We start from the raw sequence: 18,744 nt of genomic DNA, 5'->3' as shown, positions 1-18,744 counted from the left end.
GAGGAGAATTTGTTGTCGAAAGTAAGTCATAGATGCTTTTACTCTAACCAGGAAAGAATCTGAGCAATGATTGAAATAAGTAATTAGGCAATGTTAAAGAATGGGACATTAGCTTCAGGTCCATTTGAGTGGGTCCTGGGGAGAGCTTAGGTCTAAGCGGTTCGCTGCGATACTCAGTCTATCTATGGTGTAATGTACATATAATATCTCACTTTCCTTCTTGCAGCGCCTCCATTTTGGCTATCGTACTCGTGTTATCTTTTTAGATTTTAAACATGATAAACAGCCTATTTGTAATCAATAATGTGGGGTAAGTATGAAATATGAAGCAAAAAGATACATGTATTCGTATCTGTATCGATAACGATAACTGTCTCAGCGCTTGCTATGTTTTTTGACATGTTCCATTTTTGTCTCCTAACAGTGACATATTCATTGAAAAGCACTGGAAAAGTGTAATTGGTAGATCCGTATGTGATCATTTCTTCGAAGCTCTAAACAAGGTAAATTAAAAAACGATTTTCACAAAGGGCTTGTTAGTAAAGTAGTAGTCATTTAACAGTAAGTGTCTTCTTTATAGCTTTGAAATCATGCAGAAAGTGGAAGTGGTCCTAGTTTCATTCACGTGACAAACACAAACAATCGTTTCAAGACTGTGTCCCTGGGTAATACAGGAAAAATAAGAGACTTTGAACTGTTCTACCGATTAGATTAGGGGGTAGACGTTTTCAAAATTTTTGAAAGTCTTAAAATTTCCTTGAAACAATCATCCTTGTGCTTCTATTATTTACTAAATCTTTTGACACAAAATTTATTTGCTGTATGGCATTGGTTATGATTTTAAAGTTAATGTAAAGGTAGTTCTTTCATCACATGCTGGTTTATGGCAAATACCTTGATCATATATGAGTAACACCTGATTGGCTACCTGGGAGCTCATGCTAAAACTCTCTTTGTTTTGGGTCTTACATCTTCAACAGTGCTTCAACCATTTTGGGTCCTAATAATAATAATGATAATAATAAAACTAATTTACTAAAATCAAATTGCTGAAAACAGTGTTTACCACCTATCACTGAGATACTTTAAAAATTTAAAAAATATATAAAACATGTATATGGTTGTTCAAGATTCTTTAAAAAGTAAGACAAAATGGTTTGACTGAATTTACAGTGAATGTCAGACTAGTGTTCAGTCTTGAGGCATATGTAGAAAGCTGCATTTTTAAAGGTAACATTTGATTGGGTAAATTTTTTTAAGGGAATCTTCATTTGGGTAAGGAAGAGTTTTCTTTCTGGAACCCACTTTTAACTTCTGCTTGGGCTGCTTGGGCTGCTCCTTGAATGTTACAAACACGTTTATTTTATTATATTCATATACATTTATGTTTGTGTATGTAATTATTTAAACATTAGAGTGATGCTAAGTTGTATCTTTGTTTTGATCAGGCTAATTCACCTGATGATGTTCCTGCAGTGATTGCAGCTCCCCATCATTACCTTATAAGCATCTACAGGAACAACCTGTTTTTCCTGGCAGTAGTTCAGAGTGAAGGTACATGTGGGCTTTTAATGCAAAGTACTCTCTCACAGCTAATATTACAGAAATACAGTGTGCACCATTTACTTGGTGACAGGCATTGTACATGCAGTGGTTTAATAACTGTTTTAAGTTTTAGCTAATAGTAATAATCTAATGATAGAAATAAGCTTTCAAATTACTAGAAAAAAGCATTTCTTGCCTTATGCAATATGCCTTTCGATGAATATTCTGGAGAGGTGTATTTGGTTTATTACTAAATGATATACATGTAGTTTTGGAGATCTCAGGGGACTTTTGAACACTTCTCTCTGATTGTTTGGGACTCAAATTAACACTTTGCCATATTAGAACTTTGGCGTGTAAAGTGGAAGGTCTGAGAGGTTGTATCACACAGAAACTGATGTACAGTATTTGTTTATTGTTTAATCATTGTTGTTCTTTCATTTTCTTTTCAGTGCCACCTCTTTTTGTGATAGAGTTTTTACACAGAGTTGTGGACACATTTACTGAGTATTTTAACAGTTGTACTGAAACGTCCATTAAAGAGAATGTTGTCATAGTATTTGAGGTGAGGAGGTATAATGAAGCATTCTAAATACCATTCCTCTTAGAAAAAAAGCCGTAAGCTTTAAAATTGATATACCTTTGAAGTATGTGTATTTTAATTTGATTTTAACTTTTTTTCCAGTTACTAGAGGAGATGCTTGATAATGGCTTTCCTTTGGCAACGGAACCTAACATCTTACGAGAACTCATTAATCCTCCCAGCATTGTCAGACAAGTTATGAACACAGTGACTGGTGGATCACAGTAAGCTTGACTGTCTTATGTTGTCCTTTTGAGGATTAGCAGATTGGACTATAGTACCTACAAGTTCATGTTGTGCAATATTTACAAAACTTGAAATCTGACAAATGCTGTTTTTTTGATGAACATTTCATTTTAGTGTTGGCACCCATCTTCCAACTGGTCAACTTTCTAATGTTCCTTGGAGAAGAACTGGAGTCAAATATAGTCATAATGAGGTATAACAGTAGACCAGTGTAATGAAACTCTCGTTTCAAGTTACAGAAAACAATCTACTGAGATAAAAAAAAAGTTCATCGAAACCTTAGTCTCTGACTGTTCAGGGTTTTCCCATGCATCCATATCATAACAGGATAATAACAATAATAATAATAAACTTTATTACAGTGTCAAAACCATGTAGCCTGGGAGAACCCGTACTAGTAAGGGGACACATATTAGTATTAAATACAATACAGACTTATATAAAATACAATACAGAATTAAAAGACTGAGACATCTACATTAAAATATGAGTATTAAGGTAAAAAAGGTAAAAGAGTCATGTTAGCAGAGGATACAACCCTTGCAGCCAGTTTCTATTAAAACAGCAAGATCTTTGCCAATGAATGTGCCTTGTAGGATGTAGAAGCAAATTCTTAGAGCAACACTAAGGGAAGGTTTGTTAGGTGCTGAAAGATTTTTTGATTCGTACTGCTTTTTTATTAATAAAGATAAAACTATTTCATGAAACTAGGTCCTGCTCATTCTTGCTTGATATAGTGAGAGAATCTTGAAAATAAGTAATCATCTCATCTACTTACTGGAAATTGTTTTATTGTTCTTTGCAGATTTATTTTGATGTCATTGAGGAAATTGATTGCATCATTGACAAACATGTATGTACTCTGTCAAAGATTTGATACATCATAAATTTGGCATTGCTGTTTTATTTATGGCTCAGCACTGAATTTGTGTCTTTTCTTTGCAGGGATCAACAGTTTTTACAGAGATCCAAGGAGTGGTTAGTGACAATATGAATTTTTTTCCTCCTGTAACTGAAATTCAATTCCCAGTTTCGGAATATTGTTGGACAGCTTTTATCTGAAAGGAATTTATAATTAAAATAATTTTTTTTATATGCAGTTATTGTTTTTGGCTTTGATTCAGATTGACTCGTGTTGTAAGCTGTCAGGAATGCCAGATCTTTCACTCTCATTTGTGAACTCAAGATTGTTAGAGGATCCAAGTTTTCATCCTTGTGTGAGGTTAAAGAGATGGGAAGTAAGTTTTTATTATACAAGTATCTTATACCAGTTATGTGTTATAATTAAAAGACTGAAAGCTTCTATTTCCAGCTATATCATCATCACACAGAAAGTTATACAAATTCATTTAGTTTGTAGGACTTCCTTCATTTCATATTGCACTCGGGACCTAGTTATCAGCAGCAATTTTAGAGCATGGTAGTAATCTTATGCATTTTTCTCTGATTTCTATATATGAATCGTCTATTCTTTTTTGTAAGAGCTGCCTTTGTTCCTTCTTCTTTAATTCTGATTCGGAGGCCTCTATATTTTTCAGGGAGAGAAAGTTTTGTCATTTGTTCCTCCTGATGGAAATTATAGACTTTTGTCTTACCACATCACCTCTGGGTAAGTTCATTCCATGTGCTTGTCCATTGTTTATCTAAGTATTTATCCAATTACTGTCTTCATTCAAAGTGATATTATTCAGTTGATAAGTCTGCTTTTCCATTGATTAGTCTTTATCTTCCATGTATAGAACTGTTGCAATTCCTGTTTATGCAAAACCTCAGATCTCTTATCATGAGGTAAGAAAAACTATTTTGTGGATTTTTTTTTCTTTTTTGACTGAGGTTTTAAAGATTAAGATGTACTTAACAACATATCTTTAGAATTCCTGTAGTGATGAGTGCACATAGTTGGCATCATCAAGTGAGTTGATAACATAAGTTGGTTACCATAAAGAGTTTCAAAGCTGACATTTTTGAGCATAATTCCTTCATCAGAACAAATGATGAAGTCGCATACACTCATGTCAGATTTGAAACCCTTTGTTGTGGCGAATTTACATTTATCGACTCAGTTGATGATACCAAATTATCCTGTTATACTCTCCCACTAATGCAGCACCATGGTTTCTTTAGAAACTTACCCCCTTTATTCATCAGTGCACATACACTGTAGATAAGCTACCAGCTGGCTTGTTGTAGAATACTCTGTATTTACAGTAAATTTCTAGAACTCTAGTTATGGCATCTGTGAAATGAGTTACATCTACAGTACATGTGTATTATGCAGAGTGATTTTGAAACCAACAGATATCATGACAATCATAGTATTATCCAATTAGCAACTTCTTCAGGATTTCAATTTCCTTTTCAATATGTGTCAGAGAGCATTGCACATTTATTTCTTCTTTGCAAGATTAAGGCCTACCAGTAGGTAGATTTTTTGTGTCATCCATGTAAAATTTTCTTGTGATTGAGCAAAATTATTTCATGCATATTTTGGTGACACCTATCCTAGAATTGAATGAGCTAATAAAGTAGATGACACCTTTCATTTATCATACAATTGGTTGAAGGTGGGATTTTGGCTTTGGCACAATGTACAGAAGTCACTCTCTTGGATATCTTCCCAAAGTGCCTTTAAAAGTGTAATAATCGAACATTATTTTTAGGGTGGTTCTGGAAGGTTTGATCTCACTGTGGGACCCAAGCAAACTATGGGAAAAGTGGTGAGTATAGATAAATAGTGTACCAAAAACTAATCCACTAGAAGAAGACATTAATGCAACAATTCTTCACTCTAAAGTGTTTATAGCAATGAAATTATTCTGATACATACATTGTACTGATGCAAGTTGTTGGCATTCAGTTGAGGTTTCTCTGTTTGTTTTGAGGTGGAAGATGTGGTGGTGACAGTTCCATTCCCTAAGCAAGTCCTGAATGTGAATCTTACTCCATCAGGTTGGTTGAATTGTTAGATAAAACATTTCAGTCTGTAAATGTAACTACCATTGTTAATGTGCAAGGGGTTACAAGGGATTAGGGTTTTCTTCACTTGCTTAGCTTGCTACTTGTAAAAATGAGTTTGCTTGCCAGCTAGTCATGCCATTTTTCATACTACCCATGTTAACAGTGAATTCAAGAATAGAATAACTTACATAACTCAAATTATTTCTTTCTTTCTTTTTCTTTATTTATTTTTTTGTTTACCTTTTTGTTCCTTTTATTACTATTCCAGTGGGAACATGTTCCTTTGATCCTGTAAAGAAGGAGCTTGTCTGGGAAGTAAGTTTATAACCACTCATATATAACCCTCTAACTTCCAAGATCTGATTGCTAATTCTCCCCTCCAGCTGCTACACATTTCTTTGTAACAAGTTCAGAGAATTTAGCATTAGATCAAGATATTAACTTCCACTTGAGAAGTTTGAGTATTCTCATAACCTGTTGGCTGAATAATGTATGAATATTATAGAGTTAAAGGGATAACCACTTGTTTACTCATAAGAACGTTTCACTCTTCTGGCCACCTCTATCTTGTCATCAAGTGGGGTTTGCCATAACCACTGGTAACCCAAGCCTGATATACTAGTACACCTAAACTGTACTACTATGATGCAAGAAGGTTATATAGGGTACTTGCTACAACAACCAAAAAAATAATGATCTCAGTGAAAGGAAAAGAAATCTTTGCTTTTGCAAAGTGGTGCATTGTCTTTATTGTTTATCAAGGTTATGGTCAAATTCCTTTAAGGATTAAACAAGTCAGTGATCTAAGTTAAAGGGGGAAAAATGCTGCTTTTTCTAGTGTGGTTTATTGTGTGATTCCTTAAATTTCTATTACTCCTTTGTGGTACATGTATGTATGTACTGGTATATTGAGCCTCAGCTTTGCATAGCAACTGTACAGTTCATGAGTTTGCACCCATAGTATGTAGAACAGAATGTCAAATTGTATCCTGTTTCAGGTTCTATAGATCCTATAAACTCTGTCATTGATGAGACTCAAAATCTTTCTGACATGTTTTGTTTGACGAAGAGATTGTCAAATTTCAAAATCTACTGTGTATGTCTAAATGAAGCCATAGATCCGTTAGAGTTGTTAAGTAATGTGACCTATTGCTTTTCTTCCTCCAGATCGGTAAAATACTACCCCAGAGGTTACCAAATCTAAGAGGAAATGTAAGTTCAATTTAATTTAAGGATACTTTTTAAAGAGCTACTTTATTATGCCTTGCAAAATCACCCTTAACTGGAATGAGGGTATAAGCTGTTTTGTTTACAAGAGTGAAAAAGGCAAGATGAGAAAGATCAACCCTTAACACCTAACATCAGTATGCATATTCTCCATACTATTCACTATACATTTCCTAAGCTGCTGAAAAAGGAGAAATTGCTTAACAATCAAGAGCTCCAGCGACCTTTAGTTGGTGGTAGTTGGTGATCATTTCCTTAATTTTCCTGACCTTAATGTTTGATTCAGGGATGATCTTGTAAGGAGAAATTAGATGCTAGTCACTCTTACGCGAAGTTAAAAAATCTTGGCTAAATTTTTCAATGATAAACTAAGCGTGACTCAACTTCAATCGGCACATTGTACACACATACACACGCAAGTCCTTCATAGCTGTTCTTGAGTCTTGTCACGATATTTAGTCTTGAAACACCCAACGCAATGCAACGGTGAAAGAAAGGTCTTCTTCTAGATAAGACCAGTCAAGAGCTGCGAAGCAGGGTAATGAATGGTGGGTTGTTCCAAAATTTATGGTGGGTAGATACAGGCCAAAGGGATTTGTAACTTTTTTAACAGCTATTATCAATACTGATAGTGACGTTGTAGCACAACAATAACTAAAATTGAGGTTTTTTTTTTTTTTTTTCAGATGTCTCTTCAGACTGGAGCCCCTCCGCCTGACGAATCTTGTACAATGTCTGTAAGTGATGTTCTTTATACTCACTTCCCTAAATTTCGTGCTCTAGGAAAGGCAGTTCATCGCCAAATAAGACAGTGCATTCCGCTGATCCTAGCAGCCGGTGGGACTCACGTTACATAATCACCCACCATGAAGCATGAAAGTTATACGCTTGGCAATTTTTTCTCTTCCAGGAATTAATTTTTGCGAAGACGTAAAATGTCTAACTTTCGTAACTTGACGAGTTTCAGCACACTCCACTTTGTATAGAGATAGTACTGGATGATATTACGATCTAGTACAATCTAGTACGATCTAATACGATCTAGTACCAACTAGCACGATCTAATACGATCTAGTACCAATTAGTGCGATCTAGTACGATGTAGTACGATGTAGAACGATCTAGTACGATCTAGTACGATCTAGTACGATTTAGTACGATCTAGTACGATCTAGTACGATCTAGTACGATCTTCCTCTTCAAATACCTCAGTAGGTCAAACAAAAAACTTGACCCGCCTCTCACCGCCCTTTTTAGTGCTCCCGTTGGTTCCACAAAGCGAGCACAATAACTTATTTTCATAAATTTGTCGCAGATTAAATTCAAGATCTCCCAGCTCGCAGCCTCAGGACTCAAAGTCAGCAGATTGGATATTTATGGAGAGGTAAACTGAATAAACTTTGGTGTCAGAGTGATAATCACGTTAATTTTCAGGTGTTTCCTTTTAAACATCAGAACCACCCGTTCCACCTCCAGGTCTCTCTATCATAACGCGAATCGGTTAATATTTTTAACCTTTTGACTCCCAGAAGTGATCATCATGAAACTTCTCCCTATAATATCAATACAATATACAGCAAACAAGTGATGAGAATACTAAAAATTATCAGGTAGAAGTTTTTAATCTTGATCCAACGCCAAATTCCTCGACCAATTTATGTGTAGCAGCTGGAGGGGAAAAATTATAATCAGATCTAAGATTTAAAGGGTTTAGAAAGAAATCTAAAAGCACCGATATCAATGGAATATTGGATTGTAATGTGCACACGACTCAGGGGTGAATTTTCAGCAATCAGCTTGATCATACAAACTGTTTATATCACCAAACAGAGGCTATTCTTTGCCGTCGCAGGAAAATCGACAAGTGCGTTCAATGTTCCCAAACAACTTCGTAGAAATGTAGCGCAACCGAAGGGCTACGTTTTTTTCTCTCTCTGTCAGGGGGGTTAAAAAAAGTGTTAAAGATCCATTCGCATGCATTTATAGAGTAACACTGTGTTCCCACCAATACACCCTTTATGCCCTGACATCAGTATGCATATTCTCCGCACTGTTCTCTATACATTTCCTGAGGTGATGACGAGGAGTTTTGCTTAACAATCAAGGGTTTCTTTAGTTGGTGATCATTTCCTTTGTTCTCATGACCTTAATGTTTGATTCAGGGGCGATATTGTGAGGAGAAATTTGATCCTGGTCACTATAAGGGGTTAATGGGTCAAATATTGCTTTGACTGTAGACTTAGCTTTAAAGAAGATAATTAATTGGAAGTCGTGTTTCAGAGCATCACAACTTACAGCTCATTTGTTTTATCTGTCTTTTTCTACAGAAATACAAGCCTTTCAAAGGAGTGAAATATCTCACTAAAGCAGGGAAATTCCAAATTAGAGTGTAGAGAAATATATTTTACCAAAAATGCCACAGCTAATAGTGCTAATAATATTAATAATTATTACTTCGAGATCTATAGTGAATCACTGGTCAGTGGAGATATTTCTCTGGCACAGTGTCTCTGAATGTTTTCTTTTAAAATCAGAAACGTTTGAATTTTTAGGCGGCTGTAAAATGGCCCACCGTCTTGTATTGTCATACTGAAGGAAGCCATGATTGGACAGAATCGTTTCACTTACGCGAAAACCTCGTTTTCTTATCTTTGAGGCGCGAAGAGATACAAATCACTTTGGGTAGAAAACGTTTTGGACGAGATAAGGTGCCCAAGTGTTGATGGTTCTTAATTTTAAGTCAAGAGAGGGGGGAAAGGGAGAGGGTGGGGTAATTTGTCACCCCAGACGCTGTTGATTTCCTAGGATCACGAGTGTTTGCGTTTCACACATAGCAGTTCCAGGGTGTTCGTTTTCCTGGTGATTTCACGAATGTATGGTCAGAAGTTGCGTTCTCTCCTTAACTACATGTAAACAAAAATAAAATATAGGATTGAGTGCTACTGGGGATGAAAAGTAGAGATAAACTTTACAGGAGGGAGAATGTTTCAGGTGTAATGACCAAATAAAGGTAACAACGATTACAAACCAAATCACATATTTATGACGAATCTCAGGTTGGCTATATATTCAGCACGTGCAGTGGCCACCGTGCTGCATTGCCGCCGTATCTCACGTTATTACCTCCCTCCGATCTCGGATACTTCCGTCTAATTTCGAACATATTCCGTCAGATGTCCAAAGGGACAAGTTAATTGAACTGAGATGTATTAACCTCAAGCCACAGTGCAAATTACATGTAATTTACTCCTCGAAACTTACGCCTTTAGGAATTGGACTGAACGAAAATAATAAACATCAATGGTAATGAATTCGAAACTGGTTTTGCAAATACATAAATCGGAGGACTTGATACTCGCAGTAGCGCGCGTTACAGTCCGCCTTTGAATAATGTTTCAGGGTTTTGTTATGCAGCAGGTCATCGAGGAAAGGGTTTGTGTTGTTAGGAGACTAAAACATTTTTTCTTTGTGTCTGCATATGGAAACGAAAAAAACATCAAACACTGTACGTCAGAATATTGTACTTTACAGTATTGAGATCTGACGATTTTCAACCTTATTAGAGAGTTTAATTTAGGCTCTGGTTTTGTTAAACCCGTCTACCCTAATATCATTAAGCATATTCTCCTAGCTTTTCTATATCTATCTCCTATGCTACTGACATGGAGAATTTGTTGAACAATCAAGAGCTTCCTTTGTTGGTGACTATTTTATTTATTCTCAAGACCTTAGTATTTGATCGACCTTGATAGTGTACGGAGAAATGAGAAAGTAGTCACTCCTACAGCGAGGCAACAACACATGCTGCCGATTCAGTTACCAGACAAGCCCGTTACCAGCGAGATCGCGAACGGATCACAGTCTCAATTAGGCAACCCACCAAACAATAGGAACGCATTTTGTAAAAACACATTTTTATCATACACATTTGACGCTAAAAAGGGAATTTATTTCACGTATGTGTGTGGCTCAGGAACCATGAGACGTCTGTACAAAAGTTGCTAGTACAGTAAGTTCCGTTTGGCTTAAAAAACACGCCGCTGGATCTGACTGAATTTCTTAGCTAACATATTCTTAAACACAGGATGGTTTATCTAGGAGCTTGAGTTATGCAACCTCTTCCGCTTGGAACTTCTGTAGAGAAAGCCTAGTTAAAGTCGTTCACTCGCTGTCACTACTAATCTGTTCACTTTCCACCAGTCGCTGTGGTAGTTTAAGAACACCCTCTCCTTGGTGGCGTTGTTTGATCCCTCGAGGAAGTCCGCGACATGAGGATAGGTTTAGATCTGTGAGGTTTGGACAGCCATTTAACACCCTCCTGCATTAAAGAAATATTGTAGGTTACATCGCTGCAAGCAAATCTACGGTAGCGAGGAGACAAGGGCGCGTATGCACTGATCCATCGTAGTTCTTGCTCTGAACCGTGTACATTTTAAAAACCTTGGAGAATTACTCAGCCGTGACTTTGACACACAGCCATTCGAAAGCCACATAATCTTAGTTATAATCTTAAAACTAGACACCATAAGGGGAAAAAATGGAGGAACTCGATTTTTTTACGTAAAGAGAAACTTTATCTCTACTGCCTCAATTTACCAGAAAGTACGGAGGGCACTTTGTACTAGATTTTGTGAATAGGGGATGGAGTTAGCCTACGAGAGATTAGAATCCCTTTCAGACGAAATCAGTAGCGATTCTCCTAGTCTAATTCTACGTCACACAGATAGTGAAAAGGTCACTTGTGCACTTGTCTCCTCAATGATAAGTCTCCCACTTACTTTAAGCCTAAAGCGGTGATATTGGTGTTGTTGAGATCTAAAGTGTGTAGCTTTGGCATTCCAAAATTTTCCAACAGTTCCATATCTTCATCTTCGACGTTTTTATTCTGTGAGAGGTCCAGAACTTCCAGACTATGGTGCCACTAACATGAGAAAGAATAACAGTTCAGTTTATCTTTACTGTGTGCTGCAACAACGTGCGAACTTTGGAGATGTGGATGAATCATTGAAATGTTTGTATTTATCGTAAACGCCCATCCTGTTTCGCACCTCTTAGTAAACAAACAATGTTTCAGAGGGATTTTAAGGTCATTTTCTGTACTGTGATTGGTGAATTTCTATCCATGTTTTGTGAGTCTCTTATTTTGGATCGCTGTTACGATAATGATAAATGCCAGCGTGTGACGAAATCGCAAGTTTGGCCCTAATCCAAGAGGTCGCTTGTTATTCAAAAGTGCTGGAAAGAGTGAGAGCAGATTCTTTTTTTTTTCAAATGAGAAATTCCTGTGACTCAGTGTTGAATGGTTTAGACAGGCTTAGATATAATCAGTAAAGCTTTAAGCCCAGGTGAGGGGCACTTCCTATAGACTAATGGGATGTGCTGCTGGACAGAGTCGCATTTTCATGTCCGGATTGACTAAAATGGGGTTGAATTTTCAATAGATTTACTAGAATGGGGATAAGAAAATTCTGTTCATGATTAATTCACCCCACTACAAGTCAGCCCTCTACCACCTTTGCGATTTCGCCCCCACCTTAACCGGTTCGCCCCAAAGTCTTCCGACTCGTTTCCCTACCAAAGAACCTATTAATTTCCTGTCGAAATCATGATATTTTAGCGACCAACATGCAATTTTCACAGCAAGACCATCCCAAGGTTCGATCAACATACAAATTCCTAGCCGTGTTAAAAAAGCACGACAAATGCACAAGTAATGCAAAGCCCTTTAATTACTCCAGTCTTAACAGGTTTGACACAATTTTGAGCTTTTGTTTGCTGCAATTTTTAAGAACTAGTTATTTCGCCTTCTTTTCGAACTTCACGTTGACCCAAACAATTCAACAGCGTCACATAAAAACTCTTTTGGTAGGCACTTTGTCGACTTAGAGGCTCACGAGGCAAGCCACTTGACTGAGTTTAGTGAAAAGTTTCACTCATCTTGATAAAAGTGAGAAAATTGTTTTGATCAAAGTTTGTATGATTTGAGTATCTGGATTCAAACCTTGGCGACCAAAGAAATACAAACACGAGTTCAATGATTTGGGAGCGATCTGATAAAGATAAGGGGCGAACTCTCAAAGGAGATTGGTGGCGAGCCTGCAATTGGACAAATTCACCGGTTACCACAAAATTATCGTAAGCAGGGATTTAAAAATGAGAATATTTGCAGTCAAATTTGACAATTCGTTGTAGGATGACTTGCTTAAAAGGCAATATGACGTAGATGCATAAACAGAGAGTGACTGAGCTGGGATCGCAAAAAAATCGCATTTGTCTTAAAAGGGATCAAGATGGGGTCTATAACTGGCCACACAATAGACTTTATTGGAGTATGAGTTCTGAGACTCTAATACCCAGCAAAGATTTACTTCCAGGGGGTTTTAAGTTGAATCAATAGACAGGGTGGAAATGACTATCAAATTTCTCTAAAAACCTCTGTCACCTTTTCCACAATAGCTGCAACTTTACTGAATGAGGCACTGTTTGTGAAGTACAGCTGTTCCAGTGAAGAAGCTGGCAGCCTCTAACATAGTAAAAAAAAAAACTCAAACTGTCAGAAGTGAATTGAATGCAAGCAGCTTTGCAAGTGGAGAAATTCATTCAAAGCTTGTCTCTAAAATACTTCCCGGTGAAAAATAGGAAAATCACAAATTAGGGTTAAACTAGGAAGGAAAGCGAACATTTATTTAATTTCAACTACACCCTAACCAAGTTTTGGCGGAATTCAACTTTCAAAACCGGTTTGATAGGTTTTCTAGATTTGTAAAAGCGGTTTGACAGGTTTCGATATAGAAATGCGAAACAGGCTTAAATGCCCTCATTGATCAATCTTTTGCTTCGAATATCGTTCGAGAAAGGTTTTAAACGAGTGGATTTCCATTTTTCCCCTTTAATCGGAACAGACCACGATCACCAAATACCACTTATCAGCACTGAAGTTATTTCCTCATGTTTCTACATTGTGTTGCCTGAAAACTGCATTCCTCTTGGCCAGTCAGAATGGAGAAATTTACATGTGTAATACCTTACCCGTAATCCATCATGGCTATATCTGTTGGGACCTCTGATATCAAGCATTTTAAGGTTGCGTGATGCCCAAAGAATTCTACAATTAAAATAGATTTCGTTTTCAGTGCGATGTTTCTCCGTCATGGGGGAATGTAATCTGTTGTTACCAAGGGGGAATGAGGCTAACGTTCCCCAGGGGTATCATGGCTAGCATAGCCTAAGGGCAATATGGCAAGTGTACCTTAGGAGCAATATGGCTAGTATAGCCTCGGGGCAATATGGTTAGTGAGCCTAAGAGGTAATATGGCTATAGTGTAGCCTAGGGTTAATATGGCTTGTGTAGCCTAGGGGTGATATGGCAAGTGAGCCTTGGGGTATTATGGCTACTGTAGCCTAAGAGCTTCATGGCTAGTGTAGCCTAGGGGTAATATCGGGAGTGTAGCCAAGGGGTAATATGGCCAGTGTAGCCTATGGGCAATATGGCTGGTGTGGCCTAAGGGTAATATGGGGAGTGTTGCCTAGAGGTAAAATGGTATGCCTTGGCATTCTCCGTCGATAACACTGTTTTCTTTGGGTTCTCTCCAACTTCGGAGACAGCATCTATGTTTCCGCATTGGCTGAATGTGATTTTATGAACGCCAAATACCCTTTACAATAAATAGAGATTCCGTAAAACACACTACTGATTTTACAATACTCCTCATGAAAAATGAGTAATGCTTCACTTTTTGAAAATGCCAACTCCAATAACGACGGCGATGAAAAAGAAATTGGCCGAGGGAAAACGTTTTCTTACGCAAATGTGGACTGAAAGGTCAGGGCAATTGGTTTCCTGGTTAGACGTGTATATTTTTGGTCATTTGTAAATCTGTAAAGGACTGATGTTGGTATACTGACGTCTCAGCGAACTGAGAGTAAGTTCTTTTTTTTTTTTTCTGAAGAGAACTAATGCAGAAACGTACAGGCGTAGCTAGGATTTTTTAAAGAGGACTTCGTGTTACATACTCTAATCTCTAATTCCGCGCGCCCTACGAGAATTGGCTCGTATCGTTGCTCTATTAATGCGGCGAGAAGGAACAGTAAACGAAGTAGCTAGCACTGGCAAAGATTTATGCCATGTAGATTGTTAGGATTTGTACCTTTTTGAAAGCCTGTAGTGTAGGATTTGTATGTTGTTGACTGAAAAAGAAAAAAATTATCCCACAAAGGTGGAGGTGTCACAAGCACCCCTAGCTACACCCCTGAAAAGTACTAAGCATGAGACAAACCCTTTTGGGGAGAAGTCCGATTGAAGCGATTTTCCAAACAAACTTAGTCTCTCAATAAGTGACTCACCTATCCAGTAATCGGTCAGTTCTCTGATCGGACCCAACGAATCCACAAGGCAGACCCAGTGTCTCCAGCTCAGTAAAGCCATTTGGTTTCTGATAAGAAACAAATTTCAGAATGAAGTATTTTTTGTTAACGAGTAAAATTGATTTTGTATGTTTTAAATGCTGTTAAGAGAGTGCTTATGAACCATTTGCATAAATTTCAAATTACCTTTCCATTGACAAGAGTTTTACATATGGGTGTTGAGGTGAGCAAAAGATTGACAAGAAAGAGGTGTTTCAGTTTGGGGCATCCAGCCTACAGAAAAATGTTTAAAGCAAAAATGATTAACAGAAAAAAATATCAAAACTAGATTAAAAAATTGATGAGCTTCAATTCTGATGTTTGCTTTGGCTGTTACTCCATCACAAGCAAACACAACTGTACCTGTAGCTTTTCCACACAAAGTTTTCTTACACTGGTACTGCTCAGATCAAGACTGATCAGGTTTGGACAATGTTCCTGTAAGAAAAGAACAGTTTTTTGATGAAAAATGCTGAGTAGCTACAACATTTTAAATTCTTACACACTTCTGGTAAAATATTGGAAGGAATAAAACATGTAAACAGTTGCATTTTTACCTGGACAAGTGGAAGAATAGATTCTCCATGCAAGCGATTGCAGTTCCTCAAGCTTAGATTCTCCAGCTGACATCCCAATACTTTTACAAGATGTTGGAGACTGGCTATGTCAATCTAAACAAACATTTGAAAGCCTTAAATCTTAAGTTGATATCCAAAAGAAAAACCACTATCTGTTGGAAAGCTGAAGTCTCACAGTGTTCGATTTTTGGGTCACATACCTCAACCCTCATGCCTAATTTATTTCTATTTTTCAGTATCTGTAATTTTTTTTAATTTTGCTTTGTGCTGTAGCTGGCCCCTCATCTCAATCTATCCCTATAAACTGGAGACACTAAAAGGGTACACTGTAGTCCAAAATCAAGGGAAAAATCAAAACAGAAAGCCCCCCAAAATAAAATTTTTATGGGGTAAAATTTAATTGCTACCTTTATTTGCTTACGTTTATCCATTAGACAATTTTAAAATGTATGCATGTGTAATAGCTGCATTGTTGTGTTGCAACATAACTGAACAAAAACATAAATGGTGTGAAACCTGCTGCCAACATTTTAATTTTGAGAGTAACAGGTTTTTCATTAGAAATTGAAACATTACCTTTGTAAATGCAACATCTATCATCTTCAACTGACCACAGTTATCGGCAAGGGTTGCAATACCTGCTGAGGTTAAGCTTCCACATTGTGCAAGCACAATAGATTGCAGCTGTTTACAATGTTTCCCTATTGCCTACAGTACCAGAAAAAAAGTATTAGTTGATTAGATCATAAGCTATCTTTATGGTATTAGCGAACAGTTAAGCAGTCATCAGACTAAAGAGAACTCATTTCTAGGTCTACCACAGTTTATTCTGTGAACAAAGTTGATAATCAAAGTAAGACCTAGATGTCTATGTGTTGTAAAAGTAATAAAGCACAATTTAAAGCAATGTTCAGAGTAAACTGAGATTAGTTTCATTATATTTTGCTTCTTGGTTTTATGTATATCTTCCCAACCTATCAGATGAAAAACCACATCAAACTGGTGCATGCTGATACATGTTTGATTGTACTAACTCTGAATGAACACAAGATCTCTGTAGATCATTCATTAGCACTCATAAGAGAAGCTGACTACAAACCAAAGAACAGTTCCAGAAAAGTAGAGAGAATATCAAATATGAAGGAAACTTACTTGAACTAGTTTTTCCAGAGCTCTCAAGTCTCATGCTCAATGTGTGATAGACTTGGGAGCTCTGTTTCTACATAGCTCTTTTAAAAATAATATAACAGACAGCCATTGCCATAACTCTAAGCAAAATTGATTACCTGTATTCCTTTATCTGTAAGTTTTTCCCACCCTAAAAGACTTAACTCTGTGACAGCTGTTAACCTGCTGGGTGCCAGTTTTTCTATGGTGCCAGAGGATGCCTTTATAACACATGAAGTGGACAAATCAACATTTCTCCATAAAACTGGTTCTATGGCAACTTCTCTCCATCTGCGACAGACTCTTGACATCCTCAAATGCAAAGAAAATATCATTCATACTACAGCTGCATTGATCACAGGGTTACCAAAGGAATGTGAAAATATACAGGTACAGCTTCAACTTTGTGAGCACTTACTTGCACAAAAATGGCACAGATGACCCAGAGATACTCTTAATGACATTCTGGAATATCAATAATAGGATTTCTGTAGGAATTAGCTCTGTCCATCCACTTGATATAGATGGAGACACTGATGTATCATTCCTCGTCTGATTTAGTTGTTTAGTTGTTACAGGCATATCTTTGCTGTCTGTAGAAGGAACCATTTTAGTTCTTTTACAGGAGGCTGTCTGTCTAGAGTCATTCTGGACATATCTCTTCTTTTTCTTTGATTTCTCCTCCTCACCATTGTAATTTGAGGAAACTGTTTTTGATTTTGCCTTTTTACCAGACTTTCTTGTTTTAGTATTCTTTTGTCTTTTATCCTTGTCTTCATCACCTGACAGTTTAAAATCACATATTAAAGCTGCAGTAAAAAATTTATGAGTGTCATACATTTTTAACACCCACTCTGTGTTTGTTCTCAACAATTATCTGCACAATCAATGCAGACAAAATACAAACCTCATCTTAGTTCCACCATGTATTTAAATCATTGCACTGCACAATATATATTTTTTTAACATTCATTCTTTAATGTAATCTGTCAGTTCTAACAGACTTGTTGAAGGAGAGAGTCTGAATATGTAACCATGGATTCAACCAAACCAACCTGAGGCACCAGAGGATTCCTTTTTTCTGGTTACCCTCAAAATTATCTCATGAGCATTAACCCTTTAACCCCTTCACAGGGACTAGCATCGGATGTTTCGATCCTTACAATATACATGTATATCACTCCTGAATCACGCATTGAGGTCATAAGAATTGCAAGTAAATTTGTCCTTGGATTTAAAGGATAAACTCTTCAAAACATTACAATTGTAAGATAAGTCTCTTTACACTATCGGTGTTACATCTCCTAACCTTCCAATATGGTAAAATCTACATCATCGCTGTCATCTGACGGGAGTTCTTCTGCAAATCGCCCAAACACAAATACTTGTCTTTCTGCTTTTTTCGGTAATCCAAGGATACCCTTTAGCGGTTTGGATTTTTTCGACATTTAAGTATTGCAAAATAAAATAGACAATCGCACTAAATTTGAAAAACTTTCGACTCTTGTATTGTGAAAACTCAAACAAAGGCTGCAGATATATATTTCACTCTGTCCACCATGTTGTTTACAGCAGTGGCCCGATAAGAGTTGTGGGTAAATTTTCATAAGGGAATTGGACTGGATTACTGAAGTTGGAATGATGAGTCCTCAAGCGGTTCTCTGTAACCTTCCTTGGTAAGACTTTGCTTTTCTAATTTACATTGAAAGTTAGCTTTTGAAGAACAGCTGCTGCAAAGTTTCGTCTCATGTTAGACGCACTATCTAGATAAAATATTATTTGCGTGTTTAGAAAATTCATGTTAACTCCAAGGACGTTTGACAAGCGATATAGCAAATAGATGATTCATGTTGAGTTGACGTGTTCTTTCCATTGATCTCAAGAATAAAATGATTTTGGACAAATTAAACGGCCACAAAGTTGTAGATATAGCGCTAATATACCTATTAACTTATTTTGCGGAAAACGCGCCATATATTTTGTGAAGAGCCCGATTATACCCGAGTATCTCCGAAGAATTCCGGGGACGTTCCGAAA

General features: G+C 37.0%; 2 protein-coding genes across 2 annotated transcripts; one reads left to right on the top strand and one right to left on the bottom strand.

The window, feature by feature from the left end:
- Positions 1–207: 207 nt before the first annotated feature.
- Positions 208–8,978, top strand: LOC131795610 (AP-3 complex subunit mu-1-like). The gene is made up of 18 exons (XM_059113195.2): positions 208–310; positions 425–503; positions 1,449–1,554; positions 1,998–2,110; positions 2,231–2,352; positions 2,489–2,567; positions 3,180–3,227; positions 3,320–3,352; positions 3,499–3,612; positions 3,913–3,983; positions 4,114–4,162; positions 5,035–5,091; positions 5,257–5,323; positions 5,601–5,647; positions 6,500–6,544; positions 7,246–7,296; positions 7,875–7,943; positions 8,887–8,978. Exons 1-18 carry the CDS (start codon positions 276–278, stop codon positions 8,950–8,952), a joined length of 1,251 nt encoding a protein of 416 aa, XP_058969178.2. The 5' UTR covers positions 208–275; the 3' UTR covers positions 8,953–8,978.
- A 1,200-nt stretch (positions 8,979–10,178) lies between these two features.
- Positions 10,179–18,271, bottom strand: LOC131795945 (F-box/LRR-repeat protein 6). Its single transcript, XM_059113572.2, has 12 exons — positions 18,017–18,271; positions 17,126–17,489; positions 16,827–17,019; positions 16,117–16,248; positions 15,520–15,633; positions 15,326–15,400; positions 15,110–15,196; positions 14,903–14,991; positions 13,589–13,664; positions 13,002–13,082; positions 11,338–11,480; positions 10,179–10,877 (listed from the first exon to the last, which is right to left on the bottom strand). The coding sequence occupies exons 1-12, from the start codon at positions 18,153–18,155 to the stop codon at positions 10,721–10,723; spliced, it is 1,650 nt and encodes a 549-aa protein (XP_058969555.2). The 5' UTR covers positions 18,156–18,271; the 3' UTR covers positions 10,179–10,720.
- Between the last annotated feature and the right edge of the window lie 473 nt (positions 18,272–18,744).

This window comes from Pocillopora verrucosa, chromosome 4 (genome assembly GCF_036669915.1).
Source record: "Pocillopora verrucosa isolate sample1 chromosome 4, ASM3666991v2, whole genome shotgun sequence".
Classification (NCBI taxonomy): domain Eukaryota; kingdom Metazoa; phylum Cnidaria; class Anthozoa; order Scleractinia; family Pocilloporidae; genus Pocillopora; species Pocillopora verrucosa.
This window is presented reverse-complemented; position numbering and strand designations above follow the sequence as displayed.

Excerpts from the sequence above, each read along its gene's own strand:
- LOC131795610 (XM_059113195.2), top strand. The coding sequence starts at position 276 with ATGATAAACAGCCTATTTGTAATCAATAATGTGGG. Across the intron at positions 2,111-2,230 it reads ATGTTGTCATAGTATTTGAG|TTACTAGAGGAGATGCTTGA; the intron begins GTGAGGAGGTAT and ends CTTTTTTTCCAG. Across the intron at positions 4,163-5,034 it reads CTCAGATCTCTTATCATGAG|GGTGGTTCTGGAAGGTTTGA; the intron begins GTAAGAAAAACT and ends CATTATTTTTAG.
- LOC131795945 (XM_059113572.2), bottom strand. The coding sequence starts at position 18,155 with ATGTCGAAAAAATCCAAACCGCTAAAGGGTATCCTTGGATTACCGAAA. Across the intron at positions 17,020-17,125 it reads TCTGTGCCATTTTTGTGCAA|GATGTCAAGAGTCTGTCGCA; the intron begins GTAAGTGCTCAC and ends TTTGCATTTGAG. Across the intron at positions 15,634-16,116 it reads TAGATGTTGCATTTACAAAG|ATTGACATAGCCAGTCTCCA; the intron begins GTAATGTTTCAA and ends ATGTTTGTTTAG.